The 27,177-nt window shown below is 49.6% G+C and overlaps 1 protein-coding gene across 1 annotated transcript in view; it reads right to left on the bottom strand.

The window, feature by feature from the left end:
* Positions 1 to 1,182: 1,182 nt before the first annotated feature.
* The window catches only part of EP400 (E1A binding protein p400), a 71,055-nt gene continuing 45,060 nt past the window's right edge, over positions 1,183 to 27,177 (bottom strand). Inside the window, exons 31-54 of the mRNA XM_078381920.1 lie at positions 26,564 to 26,760; positions 25,026 to 25,137; positions 24,570 to 24,713; positions 24,135 to 24,296; positions 23,817 to 23,900; positions 22,774 to 22,908; positions 22,045 to 22,089; positions 21,776 to 21,929; positions 20,643 to 20,884; positions 19,700 to 19,873; positions 16,260 to 16,396; positions 15,470 to 15,526; positions 15,043 to 15,121; positions 13,959 to 14,150; positions 12,958 to 13,003; positions 12,744 to 12,853; positions 12,171 to 12,378; positions 11,482 to 11,648; positions 9,729 to 9,980; positions 8,405 to 8,600; positions 6,731 to 6,864; positions 5,300 to 5,458; positions 4,960 to 5,037; positions 1,183 to 3,395 (exon numbers count right to left, since the gene is read on the bottom strand). Of these exons, the coding sequence (XP_078238046.1) occupies positions 3,132 to 3,395; positions 4,960 to 5,037; positions 5,300 to 5,458; positions 6,731 to 6,864; positions 8,405 to 8,600; positions 9,729 to 9,980; positions 11,482 to 11,648; positions 12,171 to 12,378; positions 12,744 to 12,853; positions 12,958 to 13,003; positions 13,959 to 14,150; positions 15,043 to 15,121; positions 15,470 to 15,526; positions 16,260 to 16,396; positions 19,700 to 19,873; positions 20,643 to 20,884; positions 21,776 to 21,929; positions 22,045 to 22,089; positions 22,774 to 22,908; positions 23,817 to 23,900; positions 24,135 to 24,296; positions 24,570 to 24,713; positions 25,026 to 25,137; positions 26,564 to 26,760 (3,528 nt within the window). The 3' untranslated portion in view covers positions 1,183 to 3,131. The remainder of the gene's footprint in view (positions 3,396 to 4,959; positions 5,038 to 5,299; positions 5,459 to 6,730; positions 6,865 to 8,404; positions 8,601 to 9,728; positions 9,981 to 11,481; positions 11,649 to 12,170; positions 12,379 to 12,743; positions 12,854 to 12,957; positions 13,004 to 13,958; positions 14,151 to 15,042; positions 15,122 to 15,469; positions 15,527 to 16,259; positions 16,397 to 19,699; positions 19,874 to 20,642; positions 20,885 to 21,775; positions 21,930 to 22,044; positions 22,090 to 22,773; positions 22,909 to 23,816; positions 23,901 to 24,134; positions 24,297 to 24,569; positions 24,714 to 25,025; positions 25,138 to 26,563; positions 26,761 to 27,177) is intronic.

A 27,177-nucleotide genomic window follows, 5' to 3' on the forward strand; every position in this document is an offset into this window, starting at 1 on the left:
ATCCCGAGGAGGATCTTGGAAGCGCAGAGCCCGGGAGGGGGGGGATCCTATTGGATCGTCGCGCCGCTCAAAGCAAAAGCGCAAAGAGAGCGCAAAGAGAGGATGGCTGGGGTGGCAGCGCCCTCTTTGCCTCTCCTACTTGCCCAGATTTCTTTCTTTTTTCCAGGCGAGGGTGTCAGAAGGCAGCCACCTCTTCTGACGATCCGGAGGTGGGACCCCCCTTCTGCCGTGTAGACGGAGACCCTTTGGGGTGGCTCTCCAGGGTTAAGACTACCGGGCGCGCTCTGGGCGCGGAGAGAGACCCGGGGTGCCAAACCTCGCCTTCCCAAGTGCGGGGTTGTTGCGTGATGGTCAAGCTGCTTTCGACTCCTAGCCCTCCTCCTGTTCTCGATCGTTCAGTACTTGCTAACTCAAGCCTGTGGCTTCCTTTAAGGAGTCAGCCCATCTCGTACTTGGGCTTCCTCTTTTCCTGCTGCCTTCAAACTTTACTACCATTATCGTCTTTGCTAGAGAACCCAGCCTTTTCAGGAGGTGCCCAAAGTCGGACAACCTCAAAGTTCAACATTTTTTTTTGCCTTCAGAGTTATAGTTCAGGCTTGATTTGATCTAGGACCCCCACTGGTTTGCCTTTCTGGCACTCCACAGTATCGGCAAAGCGTCTCCGCCACATTTCAAACCAATCAATTCCAAAATTCATCACCAGGGTTAAAAGCAATCCCCACAAAACTTGGCCCCTTTCTCTTTTTAGCAAGTGCAAACATTGCTATTCCAAGGAGGGCTTTGGCGTGCTTGGTGTCTGATTTGGCCTTGGCTAATTGCCCTATGTTAATCTATCCTTTTAATGGATTTTTAAAAAAATAGTTTTATATATCTCAATCTATTTTAGATGATTTAAAACCAGTTTTTGTTCCATCATTTTTAAATTGCTGTTCATATCTGGTTTTAAATTCCTGTTCTTTCCGTGTGTGATTTCCCCCTGCTGTCCAGAAAGGGCAGCCTAGAAATGCACTAAACAAACAAACGGACAATAAGGGTGTGTCTTTGACTTGATTTTGATTATACAAGTTTCTTGATCTTCTGTTTCAAGAGTTCAACCTCCTTCCTTGGCTTTCAAGGGACGGCAGAACGAAGAAGACAATGCAAAACGTTGACCTCTCGTGAAGCATCACTCGGGGACAGGCGTTATTAAAAATGTACACTTTATTACACTTTTTGGTAGGATACGACACAAGTCCTTACGGTTCTATTGATCAGGTACAAACGTGTTTGTTTTTTTATGGCCGTAAAGGTATTTACAAGTTAGACTGGGGTTCCGTATGCTCCTGTTGGAAAGAGGTTGGGCAAAAGAGGAGGCAGAGAGGGGTGTGTGTGTGTGTAATTGTCACCATCACTGTCCATGAAAACATATTATTTCATCTGACATCATCAGAAGAATACAGAGGCTGTCAAAACAGTGTTGGGTCCTAGCTTGGATTTTGTCCATTTACAACTTAATACACACATGCGCTTAATGAAGACTTAAAGCAAGCAGAGCGACTGACACTTTGTAAAAAGGAGGGAAAGCAAGCTTTGGTGTGATGATCTAAGACTGAGGAATTACACACATCCCAACCCTATTTCTAAAGAGGCTAAATGCAAGCGAAATTCCGGACTGAGTATCACCCTTAGCATCTTTCTTCCTGTTCCGATTTAACTAGCTCGCAACTCACAGATCAGCAGCTAACACAAAAACACACCCAAGTGGGGGCCTAAAAAGTGCAAGTAAAAAAAAAAAAACATATTTCATTTAGCTGCTTTTTAAAATACTGCACATCTGTAAAATCAGAGTTTGTCTTTCAAAACAAAAAAAGGGAGTTTGGAGAACAGGAAAATTGTTTTATTTTGAATTATAGCGCTCAGAATCCCTAAACCTCTTGGCCATGCTGGTTAAATGTGTATCATCATCGCTCACCCGTTTTACATGAATTAGAGAAAGGAAAACTGTAAGGCAGACCTGGACGTGAAATCTTGGTACCCCAACCTCCCTTCTTAGAATCTGGGCAGCCATTGTTTTTCAAAGCTCTAGTAAAAAAGAGGAGAAACATTTCACGCTGACTCTTTACGCTAAGGCCAAACTCGGTTGCACTTTTTTGATCCTCTCGGCCCGTCGAGCCAAAATAGAACTGAACACACTGAAAAACGGATCTTTAAGAACGAGATGGAGATCCTTTCAGTCTGGAAGCCTCCCTAAGGGGGGGGGGGGGAACGGACAACAACACATTTGTTCAGCGATAAGAACGGAAATGTCCTTCTACAACATAAAAGTGGGGCGGAGGGGGGGGATCACACACAGCTGCTATCACACAGTATTTATTTACTAAAAAACATGCTTAGAATATTTTAACAATGAAAAATGGTAGCAAAAGCTTAAGGGTAGATGTGTTTAAAAAAACCAACAAAAAACTGTACATTAAAAAAAAACACCAACGCGCAACTAGCCAATGTTTTTTTTTTGTTTCTGTTTTAAAAAAGACTTACAAAAAAAATGGGGATTGAAACATGGCTCGTAATTACAAATACTTACAAAACTTCACACTGACTGGCAGGGGCCCGCAGGGAGCGCTTCTCACCCATCTCTTCCCCTCCCCACAAGCGCTCTGCCCTACCCACAAGCGGAAGAGAAGACTCGTGCTTCGGTCAGCCGTGACCCGGGCGGCGTTTCTGGAAAATATCCTGAACTCTGGGCGCCCATAAAAAAAACATCCGATTTCCTCTCTGGCAGTGATGACGATGAGATGCCATGTGCGGACAAATGTCTACTGATGCTCAGAAGCCACCTCAGTGCTGAGGTTTGGCTGAAACAGGGAAGGGGTTGAGTCATTCGATATTTACATGCCAGATGGTTTTGAAGGTCCCCTCTTGGGGTGGAACTTTTCATTAGAATTAAAGAGCAACAGCAGCTCAATGTGGAGGTTCTTGGCTAAAGCAGCTGCTCCCTTAGGTTCCCCTTCTGGAGCACAGAAGATCTGAAGAGGTTTAAGAAGAAGGGATTCTCACAGGGACCCTGCCCTGTATTTGCCAGTGTGGAAGGCGTTCAGACAGAATATCCTCCCTCTCCTCCACTACCATCCCCCCCAGCGTCCCACGTGGGCTCAGCTGGGCTTGTTGGGTGCCTTTAACCGGACGGGAGGTCTCATCTGGACTTTCGCTTGCTGAGCCTGGCCCTCGGATGCCGCTGAGGGCTGAGCCGGGTTCTGAACCCCGGCGGCTTGAATCTGGGGGGACGCGGTGGTGACCACCTGCTGTTGGATGAGTTTCTGGGGGACCACTTGGGCGGTGGTGGCCGGGATCACTTGGACCTGGTGCTGCCCGGCCGTCGTCTGGGACAGAGTTACGGTCTGGGGCTGGGCTTGAACCTGGAGAAAGACAGGAACGGAGGGGTCAATGAAAAGCATCCGGCCAGCAAAGACCCTGACTTTGCAAACATTAAAGCCCGGCCCAACAAGTGGGAAAAAACGAATTCCCGGGACTTGCCAGTGGCAATCCTAGCTGAGAGGCTCTCGGAGTCTACCTAAATAATAGCTTTTGGGAGCTCTGATCTGACCTAAGAGCTATACCAACCACAGAAGACTCTTCGAAGTTGCCTCCATTTGGGCCACGATGGAACACGGCTCGGCTTGCAACATGCAGAAGACAATGTTGCTAGGCATGGGTTTTTTGGGCCCAAAGAGGTCTGCAGGAACACACACCCCCAACCAGGCTTCTGGGGGCTTTACCTAACTCCCCTCTCTCAGACCCTTCCAGCCTGTAACTGCTTTCAGATGAGAGGCAATGGCTTCAGCTGAGAAACAACAAAAACGAAGGAAGCGACGAGGCACGGCAAAGCTCTCTGGGAACTCCAAGGCACGAAGGGCCTAGTAGCTTCCTGAGGTACCCTTGGATGGGGCATAACAGGCAGAATGACTACCAGGCCCATAGTGCCTTGCAGGTTCCATAAAACCTAGCCTTGCCTTCCCACTGCTGCCCTCTGTATCATTCCTGAAAGGAGTGGGGTTTATTTTGGCTAAAGCCTTCAGGAGTCTGGCTGGAGGGAATTCCTGCAAACGTATGGGGTGGGGTGGGGGTGGAGTTCATGAATTTCCAAAAACCCCGTGCCTAAACATTGCGTAGATGGCAGCGGAGGGATTCGACTCAGGATCCAAGGAAAGAACAGAGATGCTCCACTTCCCCCTGTGTCTTCTGCTCTCTGCTTCCCCTTCCAATGGGCACTGCAGGGTCAGTCTCTAATTAGAAGTTCCTTGGTGTCTCCCTTCTACATCAACAGTGTAGAAGGGAGTCTTTCTTTTCTCAAGTAAGAGAGAGAGAGAGAGAGAGAGAGAGAGAGAGAGAGAGAGAGAGAGAGAGAGAGAGTGTGTGTGTGTGTGTGTGTGTGTGTGAGAGAGAGAGAGAGAGAGAGAGAGAGAGAGAGAGAGATTTCCAACTCCAAGGTACTCTCAAACACTTACCCAACCTTTTCCTTGCATGTAAGCTGCTGTTTTGGTTGCACAAAGATCAGAAATATACTAGTATGCCTCATCAAAATAAAGTAGTGTTATCATATCACCTAAAATTAATTACCTTGGTCTTTTTATTCTCTAACAGTGAGCCATTTTCAAGCGATTCTTTAGCCCAGTGCTCTCCAACCTGGGGTCGCCCGATGTTCTTGGACTACAACTCCCAGAAATCCCAGCCAGCAGAGCTTGTGACGATGGCTTCTGGGAGTTGAAGTCCAAGAACATCTGGGGACCCAAGGTTGGGAAGCACTGCTTTAGCTCGACAAAGGCGAGGTCCCTGAGAATCGAAAGCGACTCTCACGAGGAGGGTCCCTGGTGCAGGAACGAGCGGTTGGGGCAGCCTTACGGGTTCAAGAGGAACAGCACGTCGAACCCAAAAGCAAAAGGACCCCGAATGCTGTTAAGACAGAATCTGAGTGAAACTGACCTGCTGAGAAACGGACACGACTTGCTGAATATTGGCCACCGTTGCTTGCTGGGAGACCACCTGCGGGATCTTTGCAACCTTTAGGAACACAGGAGGGGGTGAGAGAGAAGGGGTTTCCCGGTTTCAGTTTCGCTTAAGAAGATTTTTAAAAACAACACAACAGATCTCATCCCACAACAGCATCCTCTTCAGCCCGCGACCGATTCGGTGGTGAGTGAAATGGAAATGGAGACGGAATAATTGCAAAGGGAACGGGGAAGAGAAGTTTGACGAGAAAAGCTGTCCCACGCCTGCCCGCGCCCGCCCAATTTCCGGAGAGGTGGAAAGAGGCTACGGGTACCTGTATTTGGGTCTGGACTTGCTGGGTTCCACCCGGTTTCTGGGCCTGGGAGAGAGATGTTGGCAGGAACTGCGCTTTAAGGGCCGGCTGGGTAGCATAGACTTTCTGCTGCTGGGAGGTCTGGTGTGACGCCTGAACGGTGAGTTGCTGGGCACTCATCTGGAGCAGCAAAACAGGACACGGGGGCTCATTGAGTCAGGGCAGGGGCGAGAACTAGGGGGAAAGCGACTCGGGGACCCCACAGAGCTTCGGCCACCGGTCAGCGATGGAACAGCAGCTCAACGCATCTGGAGAGAGACCGGACCCACCGCTGGGTTCACAGTGCGGAACTGAGACTCAAACGAGCCGAGTTGTGATCCTCATTTAGCCAAGAACCTCGTCAGGCGACCCATCCTTGAGTCTCCAGATGTTCTCGGATTCAAACTCCCAGAAGCCTTCGCCGCTCGCTGGGCTGGGCAGGATTTCTGGGAGTTTCAGCCCAAGAACATCCGGGGAATCCAAGGCTGGGAACCAACGCCTTAAAGGCGAACAAGATGTATCGGGCATGAAGGCAGTGCTTCCCAGCCTCGGTTCCCCGGATGTTCTTGGACTAAAACTCCCAGAAGCCTTTGCTTCTCTCCAGCTGTGCTCGCTACAGTTTCTGGGAGTTGTAGCCCACGAACATCTGGGGACCCGAGGCTGGCCTAGTAAATTTCTCTCCTGCCCTCAACAACCCTCTAGAGCTGTTGTGAAAATAAAAAAGATCAGGTCTACCCCCATCTCTGGACTCCTAAGAGGAGAGACAGGGTACAAAGATCACTGATAAAAATTAACAGAGCGTGTCAATCTTCAGCACATGTGCTCTGGTGGGACCAGATGTTCTTGGACTTCAACTCCCAGAAATCCTGGCCAGCAGAGGCGCTGGTGAAGGCTTCTGGGAGCTGTAGTTGGCCCAAGGTTGGGGAACTACTGGTTTAAAAGATGTAGGTAAGAGACCACATCAACAGGAAGAGTCTCTGGGTTTTGCATGCTTTTGCAACTACTTTATCCGGCCTCTCACTGTTAAAGCAATGCTGCATCGGGGGTGGATCACAGGTTTAAAATGCAGGCTGCTAAAAAACCGTCCCTCCACTTCTAGCCATGATTCCTTTGCCCATAGGAGGAAAACAAGGAAAGCCTGAACTGGTCCCTTGTCAACTTCACTTCGCATCCTTTACTCCTTGCGTATCACACCTGACGTTTTAGCTGCTAAGGGCGGCGGGGGGGGGGTTGCCTTAATTACCCATTTCAGAAACTTCCCGGAAGCCTCGTCGGCCTAAAGGTGGGGAGTACACGATGTAAAAGATAAATAAATAAATCTGAAATGAACACTAATGCATAGAGGACGTGAGGATCCACACGGGTCGGAAAGAAAGACAGAGACGCAGAAGGAAGAAGCAGAGAGGAAGAAACCTTTTGCTGCACGGCCGCCGGTCCCTGGGCCACCTGGGGCTGGATCGCTTTCTGCTGCTGGGCTGCCTGGTGGTGCTGCTTCAGCTTCAGCAGCTGCTGGACGTGGAGCGGCTGGGTCACCATCGTCTGCCCCCCTGCGCGGGACACCAAGAGAGAAACCGGCACGCTCGTCATTCGGTCCGTCCCAAGAAAAGGCTTAGGATCTGGAACGGCCTCCAGGCGGGGCCAAACGGTTGGGGTTCAGACTTTGGCAGGGAACCTCAAAATGGGGGGGCGCCACCAGATCTGAGGACCTGCTAAGTTGGGATCAAAGCTGGAGATCAAGCGTCCAAGAACCCTAAGCTCAAGGAAAGGGGGCTTCCAAGGTTCGGAGGGGCACCACCTCTCTCCAGCATTGCTACTCAGGACAGGTACAGTGGTACCTCGACTTACGAATGTCCCCACTTGCGAACGATTTGAGTTACGAACGGCTCCATTCGCAAAGAGTAGCTTCGACTCACGAACGGAGCCTCGACCGATGAATGTTTCGACTTACGAACGCCGTTCCAATATGGATTAAATTTGTAAGTCGAGGTGCCACTGTATTCGTTTCCTACCTCAGCTCCTCAAGATGAATGTCTTGAGTTACAGGCTAACGAGAAGCGCCTGTCCTCTTCGTCTACTCTAGACCAATATCTCTACCAGCAAGAGAGACGTTTGGGCCTTGTTCTCGTGAATGAAGAGGAAAAGAGTGCCCGGCAGGGACCCCTAGCGTCAGCTTCTGCTGAGAAATCTTTCTCTTTCAATCCCACCCCCCAAAAAAGGATCTGAGCCAAAATCCAAATACAGTGGTGCCTCACACAACGATGTTAATTGGTTCCAAAAAAATCAACGTTGTGTGAAACATCGTTCTGTGAAACACCATTTCCCATAGGAATGAATTGAAAACCGGTTAATACGTTCCAATTGGAACGGATTGCCATCGCTGAGTGAAAATCCCCATAGGAAACATCGCTGTGTGAAACAATGTTTCCTTCATTGGAATGTATTGAAGCCGACTCAATACATTTCAATGTCTTTGCGAAGTCCTTTTTTGCTCCTGTAAAAGTGTCTTACAATGTTTGGAAGCTGTTTTAAATGATTGCAATGGTTAGCCCACCTCCTAAAACCTATGCAAACTGATTTTGGTGTTGTTCTGACACTTCGTTGATTTATGATGATTTTTTGTTTTCTCCATTGGAAACCATTAGACAGACCAACCAATGGTTTCCAATGGAGAAAATTCAAAAAATCATCATAAATTAACGAAGTGTTAGAACAACACCAAAATCAGTTTGCATAGGTTTCAGGAGGTGGGCTAACCATTGCAATCATTTAAAACGGCTTCCAAACATTGTAAGACACTTTTACAGGAGCGAAAAGGGAGATCGTTGTGTGAAAATCCCCCATAGGAAACATCGCTGTGTGAGGCGGCAAATTTAACAGAAAAAGGCATCGTTGTGTGAATTCATCGTTGTGCGAGGCACCCGTTGTGCGAGGCACCACTGTAATAACTTCAACCAAAGGAGAACTCATTAAATGAAAGGGCCAAATGCCCAAATCAACCCAGTCCAGCCTGCCGATGCTATGATGCGTAGGCCAGCTGGGACCGCAGGCTGGGTGGAAGCCCCGATCATCGGAAGACGTCTGAAATACCTGCAGCTTTCTGCGGCTGCCCGATCGCGACGCTGATCCCGGCCACGGTGACGGGAAGCGTGGTGACTCCCGCCGACGACACCACGGCAGCTGGGACCGAGACCACCGGAGGTTTTGCCAAAGCCACCTGGGCTCCCTGCGGCGTCTGAGCCTGGATCTGACCTTGGGCTTGAAGCTGGGAAGCAGCCACACGAGTCTAATCAGGAAGGAATGGGAGGCGGGGATTACTGCCGGCAGGGTGGGCGATATGCGTCCTCCCCTCCCCAAGGCTGTTTCCGCAGCTTCCCCGCTGCCCCAGCCTCACCCGATCCCTCCCTGCCTTCCCAAAAATGATCTCCCCCAACCAGGAAAAAAAAAGAAGAAGCCACTGAATCTCCATTCCTTGAATCCTAGCGGGGAAGCCATTCACCTTACACAAAGGTCTCGGCTCCCCACTTGCCCCCTCGCCAGCCAAAATACAAAGTGATTTTTATAACTGGAAACGGACTCCTGTCCATTTCAGGGTGTGTGTTTTGGGTACACAAACCCCCAAGCCCATTCCTGACAGTCTAAGCAGCTTCCAGAGGATCCCCAGGCAGAATATTGCCCCCCCACACCTGCCAAAGTCATGCACTCCTGCTCTAAAGATAAGAGAAATATTACTGCCTATGGGTTCGCTCCGGGGAAAATAATCCAGCTCTTTCACAGCAGGTGCAGCTAACAGAAAGGAAACAGGAGGCATTTTCTAAGTCTCTCCACTTGGAACAGAATTGAAACCTAACAGAACCTAAGTTACAGGGAAACCAGGACCCAGGTTCTCTTTGTAGCATCACAGAGGCGGACTATAGGCTGGCTATCAGGAAAAACTTCTCGACTGTTAGAGGAGTACGACAACGGAACCAATGACCCCAGGAGGTGATGAGCGCTCTGGCGCTGGAGGCCTTCAAGAGAAAAAGGGGGCCAGCCCTCTGTCCGACCTTCTTGATTCAGATTCCTGCCATGAGCAGGGGGTTGGACTCGATGGCCTTACAGGCCCCCTTTCCAACTCGATCCTTCTATGATTCTATGGGCATGTAAACTGGTCTCACTCTTTTTGTCCCAGGGACATTTTTCTCAAGTAGCCTTGAGTAAACTGGACTGGCAGCTTGTCCTCTTTGGAAAGGAGTGGCTGATATCGGCCTCTGGGAGTAGGTGGTGGGGAGGGAAGACAAAGAGGGGAAACAGGCCCCAGACTGTCCCCCCCTGCCCCCCGTCGAGCTGTCCACCTCTGTATCAGGTGCAGTTCTGATCTCATCCAGGGGAGCGTTTATACGTTCCCAAGGGGGAGTCGTGGCCGGTAACGTACCAACCGCGCCACCTGGAGGTTCGTGACGGTAGTGCCGGTGAGGACAGCCCCGGGCCTCGGGGCTGCCACCGCCGTGAGCTGCTGGGCTTGTGGCTGCTGCTGCTGTTGCGGCTGCTGCTGATGTTGCTGCTGCACCTGGACCTGCGCGGGGGGCGGCTGGGCTCCGGACTGCGCCTGCTGCTGGGCGGCGGCCGCCTGCTGCTGCTGTTGCGGGAGCTGCAGCTTCTGCTTCTGGAACCGGATGAGCTGCTCCTGGAAAGAAAAGGAGAAGAGGGGAAAAAAAACCACATGGACAAACACACACTATGAGCTTTTAGTTCAACAAATCACTCTTGGGTTGGGTTCGTTTTTTTCCGCTTTGGGGAAGCCAAGAGACTTGGGGCCGGGCAACCCGAAGGACCCCCCCCTCTCCCCCCTATCAAGCCTTCTGAGTTCTCCAGCTCCTCAGAGGTGACCCTCCTCTCAGTCCCACGGCCAGCACAGGGAGGGTGGACGGGGACACCAAAGAGGGCCTTCTCGGGGGGGGGGTTGCTTCCCAGGTGAGGAGATGCTCTCAGGTGCTCCCCCCTTTTTTATTATCCTTCCACTGACAGCTGGAGACCCTACCTTTTCAAGCAGGCTTCTAGGACCGAGTCCCCGAATACTGTTTCTAAAGTTACGATCGCTTTTTAACATTTTGCTGGTTTTAAATGATTCAACCGCTTTTAAGTCTGTTTTAAAGTTTAACGGCGTTAACTTCCCAGGTTTCTAATTCAACTCTTTTAAATACTGTGAGCTGCCCTGGGGGGAGGGCAAAGAGGGAGGGAGGGGCTTGTGATGGGTTAAAGCAGTGGCCCCCAACCTTTTCCAAATTGTGGGCCGGTTCGGGGGGGGAGGCAGGGTCTATATGCAGGGGGGCACCTGTGCGTGCATGTGTGTGCGTGGGGGGCATATGTGTGGGGTGTGGGCAGGAGATCAGTCTCTGCAGCCCGGTCTTGCCAAGGCCATGGCCCGGTACGGGGGCCGCAGACCGCAGGTTGGGGACTTCAGGGATAGAGGAAAGGAGGGAGAGAGGAAGAGTTTTGGGAACTAAGTTTTTTTAAGCAACACCATAAGGAAGGAGTAGAAGAAAAGAATCAAAACTGTTCGGAAACAGGTTCCCATTCCACATTGGGAGACACAGCAACCAGAAAGAGCAAAGGATGGCCAACCCAACCGCCCACTTCAAAAAGCCCTCCGCCGCTCAGGGTCAGAGCAGTGGGGCAGCTGAACTGTACGCCCCGGGGCTTTTGTTAATGACGACACCGAAACGAACGAACAAAAAGCAAAAGGAAAACAAAACAAAAGCATGTTATTGCCACACCTATCTTCAAGAAGTTGCAGCGTTATCCCAGCCAGATACAAAAATTTCAATCACTACTACAGCACGGAACGTACAAACGTGTTGTGCACTCGTCAAACTACCTTCAAGTTTTGATGCCGCAAACGTTACGTTATTCTTTCGGAGTTCTGGAAAGCTACCACCGTTTTTTTTTAATTAAGAAGGAAAAGAATACAGTCCCCTCCAAACAAGAGTTATTAAATTGGGTCTGGGACAGCCTTTGCCCACCTGCCCCCCAACTGTTAATCAAAGACCCGCCTACCCTCTCAGCACCGCCACCAGACAGGTGTGTCTTCTCGGGAATGGGCCTCCCAGAGCATCCAAAGGAAACACACACACACCCAGGATGTGCCGGCCAGCTTCCAGGGAGCGAACCAGGGCTGGTGTCCTCACCTGGGGCAACTTGCTGACGGCTTTGATCTGAGCTGGCGACTGCGCTTGGCCTTGAGCCTGGATCTGGGCCACTGGGACTTGACCGGCCGCCTGCTGTTGCTGTTGCCTCAGGAGCTGGAAGTGAGCCGGCGTGATGGCCTTTCCGGAAAGCTGCACCCCCGCCGGGGCTGCTGGAGGAGGACGCAAAGGAGAAGAGGATTAAGAAGAGAGGCTGGGGTTCCTTGCCCAACTCTTAGTCTCTCTTTCTCTCTCCGTGGAGGGCGATTCCTTCCACCTTTCCTGGTTCGAGTCTGATCCCAGTTTGTGGTTTCGCCAGAAACGGGGGTTTCGATGTCAAGAAGAATCGAAGCACCGCCGGACAGCTCAGTGGTTTAAGGCGTCTGGCTGCAGAGCCAGAGGTGGGAGGTTCGATTCCCCCACCGGGCCTCTATGACAGGGGCTGGATTGGATGATCCTTAGGGTCCCCCTTCCGGCTCCGGAGTTCTAAAGTAGTTAGAACACATTGGCCCCAAATCCACTTGCTCGGGTAAACCCACTGAATTGACCGACGGCGCATGAGGATCTCTTTCGCCCTGTTCAGGGATTTCAACCCGAACAGGGCTAGGAGTGTGGTTTTGACGTTAGAGGTGCAGGAAACTCCTGCCCCCCTCCCTCCCTCCCATCACCCCCTCCACATGCCCCCATGTTACCTGGCGTGACTTGAGTGACCAGGGACCGGGCTTGGGTCTGGACTGGAGTCAGATTGGTGGTGACCACAGCCGAGGCCGTCACAGAGGTCACCGCCCGGACCCCCGGAGTGGACGCGAGGGTCACCAGTTCCGCAGAGGCAGCAGGCGCCGTCGCGGCTCTCTGCTGGGTGTGCACCACCTGGGCCGCCGACGCCGTCCCTCCCGAAGTCTGAAAGGAGGGGAAGAGTCCAGAACCGTTGCAAGCTTCTCGCCTCCGCTAGTTGGAGGACAGCTTGATGTTACATACAGCACTGATGTTACCTGTCTGTCATGGGTTTGGAGGGAAAGTTCCATCCTATGGGGAGTGGAAGGCGGGATTCCCCACCGTGCCCCCCACGACGGAGGCTGGACTGGATGACTACAGGGTCCCTTCCCGCTCGGCAGTTCTAAGATGATGGCGACGATCATCACCATCGTGGAATTAGACCAACGGGACAGGCATTCTACAGCAGCACGCTTGACGAGCTATAAAAGTGAGAGCGCGCCCACCTAAGGGAGTCTTTTTTGCTCCTTTGGGCGTTTGAACGGACTCACCGCCAGCGTTCCGGGTATCACGGGCGAAGCCAGACGTTTGTTGATGGGCTGGAAGGTGGTTGCCGGCACTCCTGCCACGGTGTTCACGATAACGTTCCCGCTCACGGTGGCTGAAAACAAAGCCGAGATCAATCGGGGGGACCCACGGCCAGAAAAAGGCACCGCCGGGTTCCTCCCCAGCTCGCCCCCCTTGGCTCCAGGAGAGCCGACTCACCCGCCTGTATGCTTGTTCCGGTGGCCGAGTTCTTCATGGCACCCGCCTGGATGAGAAAAACACACACAAACACACGTGGGTGTGACTCAGAAATACCGGAAGCGTGCCGATTTAGGGACTAGCATGTCCATCCGCACATGTCAGCGAATGAACTCTGCAAGATTAAAGCTGGGAAGCTGCTTTTCACCCAAGTTCAGATTAAAGTGTACGGGGGCTGATTTGAAGGAACCGTGCCAAAAAACAAAACAAAAAGACACACACAAAACCCCAACAACTCCACCCGGTGTGTTGAATCTAGATTTGAAGAAACAGACGTTCCCCTGTCTACCTTCGCCGGCCTCCTGTCTAGCTTCCGAAGAACGCTATGGAGAAAGTTTGGACAGGCTACTGGGGGGGGGGGGGATGAGAAAAAAGACGGTCACCCATATGTCGCCCGTTAGTGGAGGGCTGCTGTTACAAGGTTGCCACTGAAATTTTATTTTTTCATTTCCCTGGCCTTCCCTGACCAACGCTGTCAATTTCCCTGACCACCATTCAAATATGACAAGTTAAAAACAGATCAGACAGGTGTTTGAAGTTTTTATTCTTGCTAAAACTGTCTAAACTAGCCTTGCTTTGCAAATGCTACGGGCAGACTTTGGAAATTCGCGCAGGGACAGAGCTTAGCAGGCTGGTTGCTGGGGGGGGGCGGCGGTTTGGAGCTGAGAAAACGGCGGAGCCGGGAAAAGGCATCATTAAGTTTTTCTTGTGGTGCTTCTCTATTCCAGTTGTCACCAGAACAGATCATGCTCTTGCAGCAGCAGGTGAAAAAAAAATCCAACTTTTAAATAGATCGTAGTCACCATTGCCCTGACTTTCCAGAAAGGGGCCACCCTGTGCTCACAGAAGCATCGAGCGCCGACGTGACCCAGCTAAGCCCCAGCAAGAGAACGGAGCCCACGGACTCCCGGAGCTTCCCGCCCCGGCGGGTTCCAGCCGACCAGCAAACCGTGACGTCTTACCAGGACTGCCGTGCTGGCCACCGTGGTGACGGCGGCCTGGACCACCGCCTGAGGCTGCGGGACGGCCTGGCCTTGGGGCTGAGCCTGGGGCTGAGCCGGCTGGCCGGCCCCTTGCGGAGCTTGTGGCTGGCCGGCCGGCGGGGGCGGCTGCGGTCCCGCCTGCTGTTGAGCCCGCTGTTGCTCTGCCAAAGCCTGGGGAAGAAAAAAAGAAGAAGGAGAAGGTCAAGAGTTGCGCCTCGTACGGGGCCGGGGGGTCTCCAAAGGAAAGCCGACGGTTGAAAGGTGGCCCCCAAGCCTCTCTGAGTGGCTCGGGTTTCGATCCCTGGGACAAGCGGAAGAGGGGAAGGTGTCGGAGACCTCCTTCTGATAGAAACTATGACGGCTGCCTGGGGGGGGGGGAAAGAGAGGGCTGACCCCATTCCCCATGCCTTGTGTGTGAAGCGTCCCACCGGAGAAGAAAAACAGCATGGGGAGAAAGAGCGACACCCACGCTGTGCGGAGGGAAGTGTACCGACTCAAGACTCGGGACGCCCGGGTTCAAATCCCTATGAATCTTAATAGGTGATCTTGGGTGAGTCTATTGGCCTGGTCCATGTCACAGGATTATTGTGAGGGTTAAAAAATGGGGAGGAACAGCATCTTGAGACCCTCGGAGGAAAGGTGGGAGTGACACGTAGGAAATGAGGATGATTTAAAAAACCTCTCCACCGCATGTGTTACTCCAGGTTACTATCCCACTGTTGCTCTTCCTGAACCAAGTATGACTTTCATGAATACAACATCTCCTCCCAGATGGTCTGCCACGGGTGGGAGCGAGTTTCTTCCCAGTCGTGAAGTCGAGGCTTGCAGGACGAAGAACGGCGGCTTTCTGATCAGTGAAGGGGAAATCTTTCTGGTGTGCGGGATGCTTTGCCCTCCTCTCCGTGGAGGCCCCATATTCCTGGGCCCCACTGCAACACTCACACCATATTGTAAGCGGGTCAGGGAGGAAAACAGATTTTCAATGGCTCCCCTTCCTTTCTTCCTTTTTTTTTTTGACCTGACCCTTTACAAGCCAAGGATCAAACCGTCTCGCATCGCCTACCTTCTTCTCCTTCGCAATGCGCTCGGCTCGGAGGGACGCCACCTGGATGGGGGGCAGCGGCTTATCGTAGTTAATGCCGCTGGGAAGAGAGGAATGACATGACTTAGATGTGCCAATGAGCAAAAAGAAAATACCATGATCTACCCCAGAAGTCAAGAGGTTTTAAAGCCCATGGAAGTCAACGTGAAGAGTTAGGTTAAAAAAAAAAATCAAGACCTCTCCTACGGATATTAGAGGAGGACTTTAAAGGGTTTGACTTCAGCTGGGCTCTCCGCCCAATATGCCTAGGTTCGGAATGAACTTCCTGGCCAACATTTCTCAAAATACGGTATTCGAAGAAGGTATTCTGGATGAGTGCTCCTCTTGTGGCAGAGTCTCGCACCCACAACCACACAAAGCCCTCTCCCGCCTGCCGATAATTCCTTACCTTTCTGCTAGTACCGATGTGTGCTTTGGGTTCTTCTGGAAAGGATTCATGCCAAGCCTGAAATACAGAAGGGGGCGGGAAAGGGAGTGGGGGAATATAGAAGACGGGGTGAAATTAGCTATTGGGAATTTAAACCACGGAGCTGCTCCTCTCAACTTTTTCAGCCCTTTTACGCTTAATCCGTATTTTCGCTTTTATTTGGCTCTCAGTACAATTAGCTGCATCGAGCGCCGTCTTGGGCACGAAAAGAGGGGAGAAATGTCAGCTACTCGTTAAGCTCCGGCAGCCGTGCTGAAATGGTGCCCTGCTGTCCTCCTGTTAGTTTTCCAAGTCCAATCCCAAATTTGGCATTTAACCGTTGAAAGTATTTAAGGCATGGGACCAGGATGCAACCCTGTCCCCAAATTAAGATTTACGTCAGAAGCGCTTTCTTCTTCCAGTGCCCCTGTCTTCAGAGATAAGGCAGCCTCTACTGTATGATTTTTTAAAAATTTATTTTAGCGATAGAACCCAATTTATGGGAAAAGACTCAGCTGGTGTTTTTTTTTTTTTACTAACTGCAAGCACCAAGTTAAGACTTCTTCTCCCTGTGACCCACAAGTACCTGCTCATTATAGCTGGCGTTTAGATAAACAACTTCCGATTTCAGCACACCGATTTCAGTTCCATCATTGTTTTTACGAACGCCTCTTTTGATACAACGGCTGAACTATAAACAGCTAGTCTGTCTGTCCACCACACTGGTTTCAGTTCAGTTATCCTAAGAGATAAGCCTCTTCTATCCACTTACAAGGGTTTGATGGGCGGGCTTCTTTTCCCAGCAATCATTTTCATCATCTCGAAATGATTGGTGTAAAGCTGGGTGTGCGTCGCGCCCTCGTCTTGGGCGTACAGCTGATTGGTTCGAAGCGGACGACTGTTCTTGGTCTAAGAGAGAGCAAAACGACGGTACTCATTCATCCACACCAAATTCATCCACACGCAAACACACACACTATGCACTTCCGTTTGTCTGCCTACCGTTACGAGAATATACCAAGCACTCAGTTAAGCCAAAGCAGGTCAAACACAAAAGTTTGACTATAACCTACGCCTGCTTATTGCCTGACTTTTAACCAGGCCCGAGACACTCTCCTCCCCTCTTTGCTTTTCAGACATAACCACTGCATGGCAGAACATCGACACTCACGTTACCCTGGTTCCTAGACAGCCTTTGTAAATTGGGGTCTTCTGCTCAAGACTTTTAAACTCTTGCTCCGAACTAACCAGCAGCGAGCCCAAAGGTGGCCCAGGCCGCCGTTCACTCTGAAATGGAAGCCGTGCTGAAGTTCACACAGGAAAGAGGCAGGGCTCGTTCACCATCCCGTAAGCAAACAGAAGGAGCCAATTTCATCTGCAATTAACCGGCACACTGATTCCAAGTGTCCAAAAAACACAGAAAATAGGAATGGGGATGGCCTTCCAATTTCATGAAACCTTATAAAACGAAGGCGGAAGGTTTAGGAACATTTGCGGGACATGCCATCGCCCTTGTACCTCTAAAAGGCTTTCTGATCTGAAACAAACATCCGCCGTCTTCCCGTGTTCCAGAGCCGCTCCGTGCCCTCCTTCCCCCCACCCTTAAACCTCACAATAACCCTCCTCTTTGCCTCCCCAACCTGACTTCCACCCATTCCCGTCGGATTTCGCTTTCCCTTCCCAGAAGATGCGGGTCGGCCGGCTTGGTTATCTTTCTATGCTGTGGAGCAAGAGCAGGTGTGGGGACAGTCAGCAGACCAAACCGGAGGCTTTCAGTGAAATAAATGCCAACGTGCGTCAGAAGGAGAAATGCATCGGAGTTAACCGCTGGCAGATTTCATCAAGCTAGACCAGTGGGGTCCCAGCCTTGGGTCCCCAGATGTCCGAAAGAGATCTGGTCTCACCCTTTGCTCCAAGCAAGGTTTGCAAAACATGTGTCCCCAGAGGGTGTCGAAATCTCCCCAGCAGCAGAGACCTCACCTGCCTTTCAAAGCCAGGCCTGGTGACTTACTTAGCCAAAATCTGCTTCCCTGTCCTTTTTTCTACTATCTAGTTCTACTCCTGCCCTCCAGGGCAATGCTTCCCAACCATGGGTCCCCCAGATGTTCTTGGACTGCAACTCTCAGAAGCCTTCTCCACGACCTGCAGTGGCCAGGATTTCTGGGAGTGGTAGTCCAAGAACATCTGGGTTAACCAACTGGCACAGATCACTTATGTTCCAGTTTTTATTTTTTGAAGAAAAAAAAGTTGGTTTTTCCTTATCTTAGTCTCCCCTTTGTGTTAACCTGTCTTATCTTAAAATTGTCCAGGCCCACTGAGCCACAGATTAACTACCTGTTGTGCACTTTATAGCATGGACTTCTAAAAGCCATAAAAGGCCAGCTAAACAGGCTCACACACTCACAACTATTCTAGTTACAGTGGTGCCTCGCTAGATGATGATAATCCGTTCCACTGAAATCACTGTTTAGCAAAATCATCGTCTAGCGAAAAGCATTTCCCCGTTGGAATGCATTGAAACCTGTTTAATGCATTCTAATGGGGAAGAATCGTCGTTGTCTAGCGAAGATCGGCCATAGGAAAGCTGCTTTGCGAACCGTCAATCAGCTGTTTAAATAGCTATCTTGCGAAGCTTAGGTCCCGAAAACAGCGCGGAAGGAGCTGTCAAAATCGTTGTCTAGCGAAAATCGGTTTGCGAAGCAGGGACCAAACATTGTCCAGTGAAATTCCCCCCGTTTTGCGAATCGCTGTAGCAATCGCAAAAAGTCAATGTCTAGCGAAAAAACTGTCATGCGGGGTAACTGTCTAGCGAGGCACCACTGTATTTGATTCAAGTTCTTCGTTAGAAGGCTCCAAACAGATTACCGAAGCTCCCACCAACATCACTTGTGCCTTGGGCTACACAGAGATGTGTACACACTTGAACACATGAATGCACACGCCCACACCCCTTTGGCTGCAGAACTGGATTGCAAGCAGATGCCGTGTCAAATTGCAATGGATCAAAGACCCTACTCAGTTCTTCCCATCAGAAAAGAAGCTTAACAGGAGCTTCAGTTGGTGGCCAGAAGCCCCCTTTCTCTATTAGCCCAATTTTGCTCATCCTCTTTATTTCCCCGACAACTGTTCTGGTGGTTCATGACCGCTGCCCCCTTTTACTATGACTACGATGTGATTACATTCCTGCTGCTATAAATTGGGTGGGTGCGTGATACGTTACCTGGTGGGGCGTTGCAGGGGTTAATTCATTAAAAGTCTGCAAAGCAATCAGATTTCAAAAAAGTAAAAAAAAAAGGCTAGCGACAAAAAAACACATTGCATTGTTATAATTAAAATTAAAGAGGTATTAATTGTAACACATCATGCGGAAAGAGGTGGCATTTCTGCGAGGTGGACAAACTGTGTGGTTTTTTTTAAAAAAAAGACTCCAAGCTAACTTTAGAATGGCCGAGGGTGCGCAAAACCGGTCTTTAGCTCGTACGTTTTTGAGACTAAAGATTTGCCCAGTGTTAACATCTATTGTGTTGGCGAGACACAAATTGCAAAGGCTTTAAACGGCCAGTTTAGGGTTCAAATCGGGGCTCAAATTTAAAAAAAAAAATAACAACGCCTATTTCATCTTTGTGTCCACCTCTGCTGATGCTTAAGATACCAGACTCTCTGCATTGGAACAACAATTTATAAGTGCACACCTTATAAATGCTTTTTGTCTTCTTCTTAGGGTTCACTTCATACATAAGCTGTAAAATAAGAAGCAAAGTTTGACTTTCTGCGATGGGTTCGGGGGGTAGAGCACCGACATAAATCGAAAGCCTCTAGAAGAGCCAGTGTAGGGGGGACAGTGGACAAAAGGCGGAGCTTAAGGCCCAGGAGGTCAGAGGTCATATCTCTGGCCAACCCAAAAAGCTGGGAAGGGAAAGCATGCCGGGAGGCCTTGGACAAGTTACGAGGTCTCAGCCTCAACTCCCCGTCAATAAAATGAGCATGATAGTGGCCTGCCTCACAGATTCGCCGTGAGGAAATCTAAAGCTCCCTGACAATTTAAAAACAAAACAAAAAATTAAAAAGAGCGCACGAGAAACCAAAATACAATTTTAAAAAAATTCACAAGGAAGGACGACCTTTTTACGAATTTGGATCTGCCTAAGCTTAACGCTGCCGACACACCAAAAAGGACGTAGGAGGAAAACGCACGTCTCCGGCGAAACCCACCTTCCCTTCCTCTCTGGGAATGACGACGTTCTCGTAGCGGTTCCGGCACTGCTTCGGAGAGCGGTAGACCCGGCTGCAGGAATTCACCACGTCGCTGACCAGGTCCCAGTTGGGGGTGTGAGCCGGCGACACGACGGCGAGGTTGAGGGGGAGCTCCAGCAACTGCTTGACAGCCTGCCGGAGAGAAAAAGACACGAGATGCAGAGGCGATCGGAGGAGAAGCCACAAGGTCCCGTTCGGTCCAAGCACTAAGAGATCCAGGGAGGAACTGAAGCTTTGCCAACAAAACACCACAATGACAGAAATTTGCTCTTTCTAAAGAATTGCAAAGCTGGAGGCTGGTTTATTTATCCAGGGTCTGGATTCCTTGATAGCATCAAAAAAAGGGGGGAGAAAGTTCAGCATTTGTTATTCAACCCAGATCTGCTTACAATCGCAGGAATTGCATGCCGTCAAATCAGTTCTGACTCATGGCAACCCTTTTCAGTTGTCTAGGTAGAGAGTACTGAGAAGCGGTTTCCCGTTCCCTTCTTCTGGAGCTGCTGTCCTGGGACTGCGCCGCTGGGCCCCAAGGCTACCCAGGCCGGCTGTTCTCCCAAGAGGCACAAATTCGAATTCCCAGCCTCTGGCTCCGCAGCCAGAGATCTAACCCACTGAGCGATCCGGGTTCGCTTATAGCTGCCCTTTTATTTTTGCCATGCAGGTGGACTAGACTCTCCCAGGTCTGGAGAGAGAGCCCGGCCAAGGAACGGTTGAGCAGGTTTGAGTACGTTTCTCCTGGAGAGGAGAAGACTGAAGACCGGGAAGGGGACGCAATAGTCTGCTCCCAGCCTCGGAAGGGCTGGTCGCATGGGAGAGACAAGAGTGGGAGTTCCAGCCACCGGAGAAGGCCTTGTAGGGAAGGGTTTCCCACGTCATCCTGTCCTGACCCCTACCCTCTCACCTGGAGGAGGGCCCAATCCTCGCTGATGAGCCACTCGGGGTTATCCTGGCCAGCCTCGGCCGCCGGCTTCACCAGGGTGGGCAAAGGCTTGGCAAACTGCGTTTGCTGCTTCAGCAGGAGGTTCTTCTTCTGCTCTTTACTCTCCCGCCTCATCTTCAGCATCCCTGGAGTGGCTCGGTCAAAGAGGGAGCGAGGGGGGATGACGGTCTCCCCGTGGCGCTGCTTCTTCTTCCGCCCCACCGCTGGAAAAGGCCAAGAGCCGTTAGGAGAAGGAAAGGAAGAGCAAACCTGAGATATCCACCCTTCTGTGGATCCAGACAACGGCCACCGTCTGACCTTGGTTTATCGTTTCATTTATGATTGAAGCCAGTCATGGCTGCTCCTCTACGAGATTAAATAGACCCGTCTGTCTGTCTATTTATTTCATCTCTATACCAGAGATCAACCACTCTGGGTGGTTTATAGCAATAAAAATAACCGTAATAACACAGTAGCACACGAAAAGCAGCAAGCCGAAAATTAAAAGTACAGAGAAAATCAACAGGGCAATTAAACACGTTAAAAAGCATTAAGAGGTAAATGAGCAGCAGTTGACACAATAGCTGGAAGATACAGCGGACTCCTGTATCGGTATTTCCAAGGTGTTGGAAAGCTGGACAGAACAGCAGAGTTTTTTCATGTTTCCTTCTTTTCGAAATATAATTTTTTTTAATTTGTGCTTTTCACTTTAATTCTCTAAGTTGCCTTAGATCAGTGGTTCTTAACCTTTGTTACTCGGATGCTTTTGAACTGCAACTCCCAGAAACCCCAGTCAGGACAGCTGGTGGTGAAGGCTTCTGGGAGTTGCAGTCCAAAACTCCTGAGTAACCCAAGGTTAAGAACCAGTGCCTTAGATTATTTAGGAGAAAGGCAAGAAAGACAGGAGGAAAGAGAGGAGGAAAGAAAAGAAAAGAAAAGGAAGGAAGAAAACTCCACATCATTCTGCTTTTCCGATTCTCAACTTCGCTTTGCTTCTGGACACAGAATCTCTTCCATCTTCTCTCACAAAGCAAAAGCTGGAGGTGTTCTAGAGCTTTAATTTTTTAAAAAAATTAAATTTAAAGATAAAAAATTTAAAACCAGAGGACACTCACTCGAGGGATCCGTCTTGTGACGCTTGCGCTCCTTTCTGACGTAAACAGGGGGCAGCTTGGCCTCCGGGATAGGGGTGGTCTCGTACATCAGGCACATTACAGAGTCGATGTAAATATCGTTGTCGTCTTGAGGCGGAGTTGGGGGAGTCCACAGCTACACAAAACATCAGAGGATAATATTACCCCGGCTTCTTTGTACGGTTGCATATGGCTTTTTTTTTTTTTGCTGCACTCTGAAGAAGTTACAAGAGTTAAATGGGACAACTTACTGGCATGATTTCTGTTTGTCCATCCGGGCCTTCGTAAATATATTCCTGGACAAGAGAAAAACAAGGAGATCTATTTCAGTTCTGACAAAAAAGACTAGATTCTATGATCACTCCTTTTAAGAGCAACTCAACAGAATGTTTCCTATGTTGGGAGCCCGCCACATAAAATAATCTCTCGTTATGGTTGTGGTGTGGGTCTTAGGTATTTCCATCCCAGAATCTTCCTGATTTTCCCCCTCATTGTTAATTTTATCTGTCATTCCCGATTTATAAAGAATTACTTTCAGTGAAGTAATTTGTTGTATTGTATTGTTTCATATTTTTTTAACTGGTTTCATTTTATTTGCTTTTATTGCAAACTACTTTGATGTGGTTTAAAGGAGGAGGAATAGAAAAATCTTCTTAAATAAATACAAATATGCACCAAACAATGGGTTGAAACAAATGGTGTATCTGGGGAATAGGATAGCACTGTATGTATGCTTGGGAATATATACAGGATTGTACCAAGACAAGAACAACAAAAGAACCCAGCCCTAGGAGGACCAAGAAGCCCAAGAATGGTGAAATATATCAACTGAGGAATAACATAGAATGGAAAAGAATGGCAATCCCAGAAGAGGGTAAAGACTGGCCCTTCTTGCTAGAGGCAAAGATCCAAAGTGGCAATTGGTCCCAAGCTCCACTCGCAAACAATTGTAAGAGCTGTTGAAGCGACATCACATTTACTTTGTTGTATGCGTCTTCCCGGGTGTAGGTGAGCAGCTCTTCCTCCTCCCCATCCAGAAGTGTTTTCTCCTCGTGTTCTTTTAGCTCTTTCAGATGGCGGCTCTCCCATGACTTTTTTGCACTTCTTGTTTCCTCCTAGATTTGTTTTTTATCGAGAAAAGGTTGTGCCGGTTAAAACCAAGGACAAGTTAATGTACTGAGAACGATTTTGATGAGGTGGTGATGAATTTTACTACTACTACTATCCATTTCTCCAAGCATTTTTCTGCACAATGCCATAGTCAGAAAATTCTTAATGTATTCTAACACAAGTCATGTGACATTTTTACATGCTTATAGTTATGTAGGTGACTTAAAAAAAACCACACACACACACGTTTCTTGAAATCCCATCACTCTAGACTACAAGACATGCTGGATGCAGCTGCGCAAGTCCCACATCATCAAGCAAGCCACGGATTCGTCAGCCAACATTGAAATACTGGCGTTAACATGAAGTAAAGACCATTCAGTAGGTTTGTTTGCCAAGCAATGTCTGAGTTTAGTGAATTCACTGCCAACTTGGCCAGCACAAAACCGGGCAAATGGTTAGGTTTTGCTATCTGCCCAAAGCTAAGATTCCTTTGTGTATGCAACTTTGGAATATAAAACCCCATTCTGGCTCCTCCACCCTTATTTCCAGTCTCTCATCTCGTTTGTGCTGCAAACTTGACAAAGGGAACCACATTACTATTTCTATTTGTTTGCACTTCTAAGAACAGTGTAAAAAAACATGGTCACAAAAATATTTAAAGATAAAATATTTTAAAATGCAACTTTAAAAGGCTCCCCGATTCTCACCTAGACTACCTCTATGGCCTGTCAGTGGTAGTGCGTACCACTGCTTGTTCCAGTATTAAGAGATCATGGTACATCAGCTTTAAAAACAGAGAAGAAAAGCAGGATTTCCTAAGGATCCTGAGTGGATGTTGCTTTCTTACACACCAGTCTACCATGTAAGACTCTAGGAGAAATCTCAGAAAGCGCACACACACACACTGTACCTCATTTTCTTTTGGTTCACCGTCCTCCGCCGAAACATGGAAGAACTCCAGGTAATTCAAAGCATACTTTTCTATCGGCGTGAGCTGGGGGGGGGGAGAAGGGAGGGAGAAATGAAACACAGAAAAGTCATTCTCTGCAAAAGTAAATGTTGGGAGACAGAGTCTTCTTGCTCTGGGAACGGGCACAGCCGGAGAACTGTTCATTCTGCCAGCCTCTCTAGGCTGAGCGCCCTCCTGGGCGTTTTTATAACCAGTCCTAACAAAAAAACAACCAATATTCTCTCAGGGGTTCCAACCATTCATGGAAAGCCACAGCACCTGATCCACGACAGCAACCAGTTCCTGCAGCTGAGAAGGCTCCTCGAGGTAGTCGGGCTTCCCCAGTTCCGAAACGAGCGGCTCCGAAGCCGACTCAGACTCCGTCTCCGGAATGTGTGGGTTCATCTCTTCCTCTTCTTCACGCTCGGTGCTTTTGAGAGCCTTTCAAAAACACAAGGGTGTCGAAGTGGTTCAACTGCAGTACTGCAGCCCAAACTCTGCTCACAACCTGGGTTAAATCCCAGGCAGCCAGGCTCAAGGTTTGATCGGTCTTCCATGTCGGGAAACCGAGTGTGGGTCAGAGGGCTAGGTTAATCTGGAAGTATCTAGCCAAGGCGACCCACAGCGTTTCCTGCGGAGGCTGGGATTTCTACTTGTGCGTCTACCCTCATCCATCACGCCGTGCAAACTCAGTGTAACGGGTGTTCTCCTCACCTCTATAAAAGGCCTTGCCACTTTGGCAGAGATGGTTTCAGCCGGGGAGGGCTCCTGAGAAAGCATCACAAACTCCTCTGCTTTCACCCTGAAGCCGGCATCCTCCATCGGGGAATGAACCTCAAAGAGTTCTTGAATGGTTTGCTGTGAAAGGAGGGGGAGGAAGAGAAGCGGTGAAAGGATCTTCCCCCTCTAAGATTAATAAAGGCCATGTCCATCCTTGGGTTTTTTTGAGCTGCAAGGTAGCTCAGGGCTCTCCCGGCCGTAGCCCACCGCACCCCTGAAGACGAAGAGGTGGAGAAGATCGTCATCGGGGTGATCTCGACTCGACAAATCGAACGGAAGCCTGTCAGGACAAGACTCGGAAAGCGTCAATAAGGAGTCGAAATCGAGTCAATAAAATAAAAGATAGTGAAATATTTTAGAAGATAAAAACGCCTAATCTGGCAGGAATACCTGTGTCAAAAAGGCCATGGAGTAGTCATTCCCCTGGGCAGCCACTTCTCGGATCAAATCCTTTGTGCCGTTTTTTAAGAGCTTCTCCTCTACCGAGTTCCCACTGACGAGCCTGGAGAAACGAAAAAGGTGGACTGAAATCTATGAAGCAGGCAGCCCGACCATCACGGATAGAACCACCTGAATTTTACTGGATTATGACAACTGGATATTTTTTTTTCCAGCCTTTATAACTGAAGAAGAGGGCAGGAAGGTACGCGAGGACAGGGTTGTTTTAATCTATTGTACAAGAACACTACTGATTCTTTCGGAGGTCAACCAATTCATAGGGTCAACGGTAGGTTGGGATCAGCGAGACGGCACGTAACAACAAACAAGGATGGTAGAGTGGCCTTGTGGTGCAGTGGCTGAACGGCAGTACCGCAGTCAAAGTTCTGGTCACAATCCGAGTTCGATCCCAGGCTCAGACAGCCGGCTCGAGGTTCACTCAGTCTTCCATCTTTCCAAGCTTGATAAACTGAGTACCCGGCTCGCAGGGGGAGGGGGGGTTATACGGCCTGCCTAATTAAATTTTAAATGGCCCAGAGAGGTTTTTTTTTTTAAAAAAAAGTTATATGGGATGGTAGACAACCAGCCCGCTTGGTTTCGCAAGCCTCGTTTGTGCTCCCAAACCAACATTACAGGCTACCACTGTGGATATAAAATGTCTTGAGATAACTGACTTCCCACTCTGGGTAACCCAAGTGTTCCTAGACTACAATTCCCACCGTGCTGGCCAGGATTTCTGGGTGCTGCATTCCAAGAACTGCAAGGTTGGGAGCCGCTGATCTAGACCAGCCATTCTCATATGGCTCCCTGGGGAGAGGGGGGGGGCTGACACGTTTGAAGGAGCCCACAAATTCACCGGTTCGTGTCGTATCCTTGTCTGCAAACAGCCCCAAAGTTTTCCTTGTTTGTCCGGGGGGGGGGCTTGGCGCTGAGGACAAAACAAGGTGTACCATGGCTGATCTAGATCGTCACTGTGGCTTATAAAGACATGCGCCCGCACAGGCCGGTTTCCACCTGAGGCCTGACGGAGAGATCCAGGAAGATGAGAGGAACCAGACAGTAAGAGGAAGGGAGAAGAAGAGCTGGTTGGGAAGTGGGTGGGTGGGTAGGAAGGAACCCCATTTTTTTAAGCCAAGGAGAAAGGTTCAAGTTCTGCCCTTCAGCCTTTCGGTTTTTGTGTTTTCTTCTTCTTCCCCCCCTTTGCAGATGAATTACCGTAATTTTCCCATGTATAAAACTATACTTTTGTTCAAAATCTTTAGACTAAAAATTGATGGTCGTCTTATACACGGAAGTAAGCTGAGGAGAGAACAAAAACAAGTGGAGGGGAAAGCAGGGATCAAAGTGATCCTGCAGCGCTTTGATCCCTTTCCCCCTACACTTGCTTAAGCCCCACTTATTTTTCTTAATTTTGGATTAGAAAAGTGGGGGGCGTCTTATACATGGGGGCGTCTTAAGAATGGAAAAATACAGTACTTTGCAAGCCTCACCTGTAGATATGGATGTCCTTGCACCTGCCGATCCGGTCACACCACTCCTGGGCCTTCGCATCCATCACGGGATTCAAATCGTTGTCGTAAAACACTACGGTGTCGGCTTCGACGAGGTTGACGCCCGTGGAGCGACTGTGCGAAGACAGGATCGCACAGAAGATGCGCCGGTCTCGGTTGAAGGCCTTCATCAGCTCCTTGGAGGAACAAGGGAGGGGGGGGGGAGAACGCAAGCGGTGGAACGAAGCCAGCCAGGAAGTGAGGAAGGCTGGCTAAGAGATGGAATGGTTCCCTAAAGGAAGCCACGGGCTTGAGTTTGCAAGAGCTGGCCGAGGGTGGTTGAGGGCAGGGGATTTGGGAGATCGCTCATTCATAGGTTCGCCGTTAAGTCGGAGGTGATTTGAGGGCACAAATGGTGGACCCGAAAAACATCCTTTGGGAAAAGAGGAAATTGCCCTGCTCTATAAAAAAAAGGTGTACACCTGTAAATATTTACCAAAAAGGTGACCCCAATTTCGATGCATAGAACATTTCTCCAACCCTTGTTTCTAGGGATGCTCTAAGAACAGGGGTAAGGCGAGGCTATTGGGGGGGGGAAGCTGTACAAAAGGAAG

The sequence above is a fragment of the Pogona vitticeps genome, chromosome 14 (genome assembly GCF_051106095.1).
Source record: "Pogona vitticeps strain Pit_001003342236 chromosome 14, PviZW2.1, whole genome shotgun sequence".
NCBI lineage: Eukaryota > Metazoa > Chordata > Lepidosauria > Squamata > Agamidae > Pogona > Pogona vitticeps.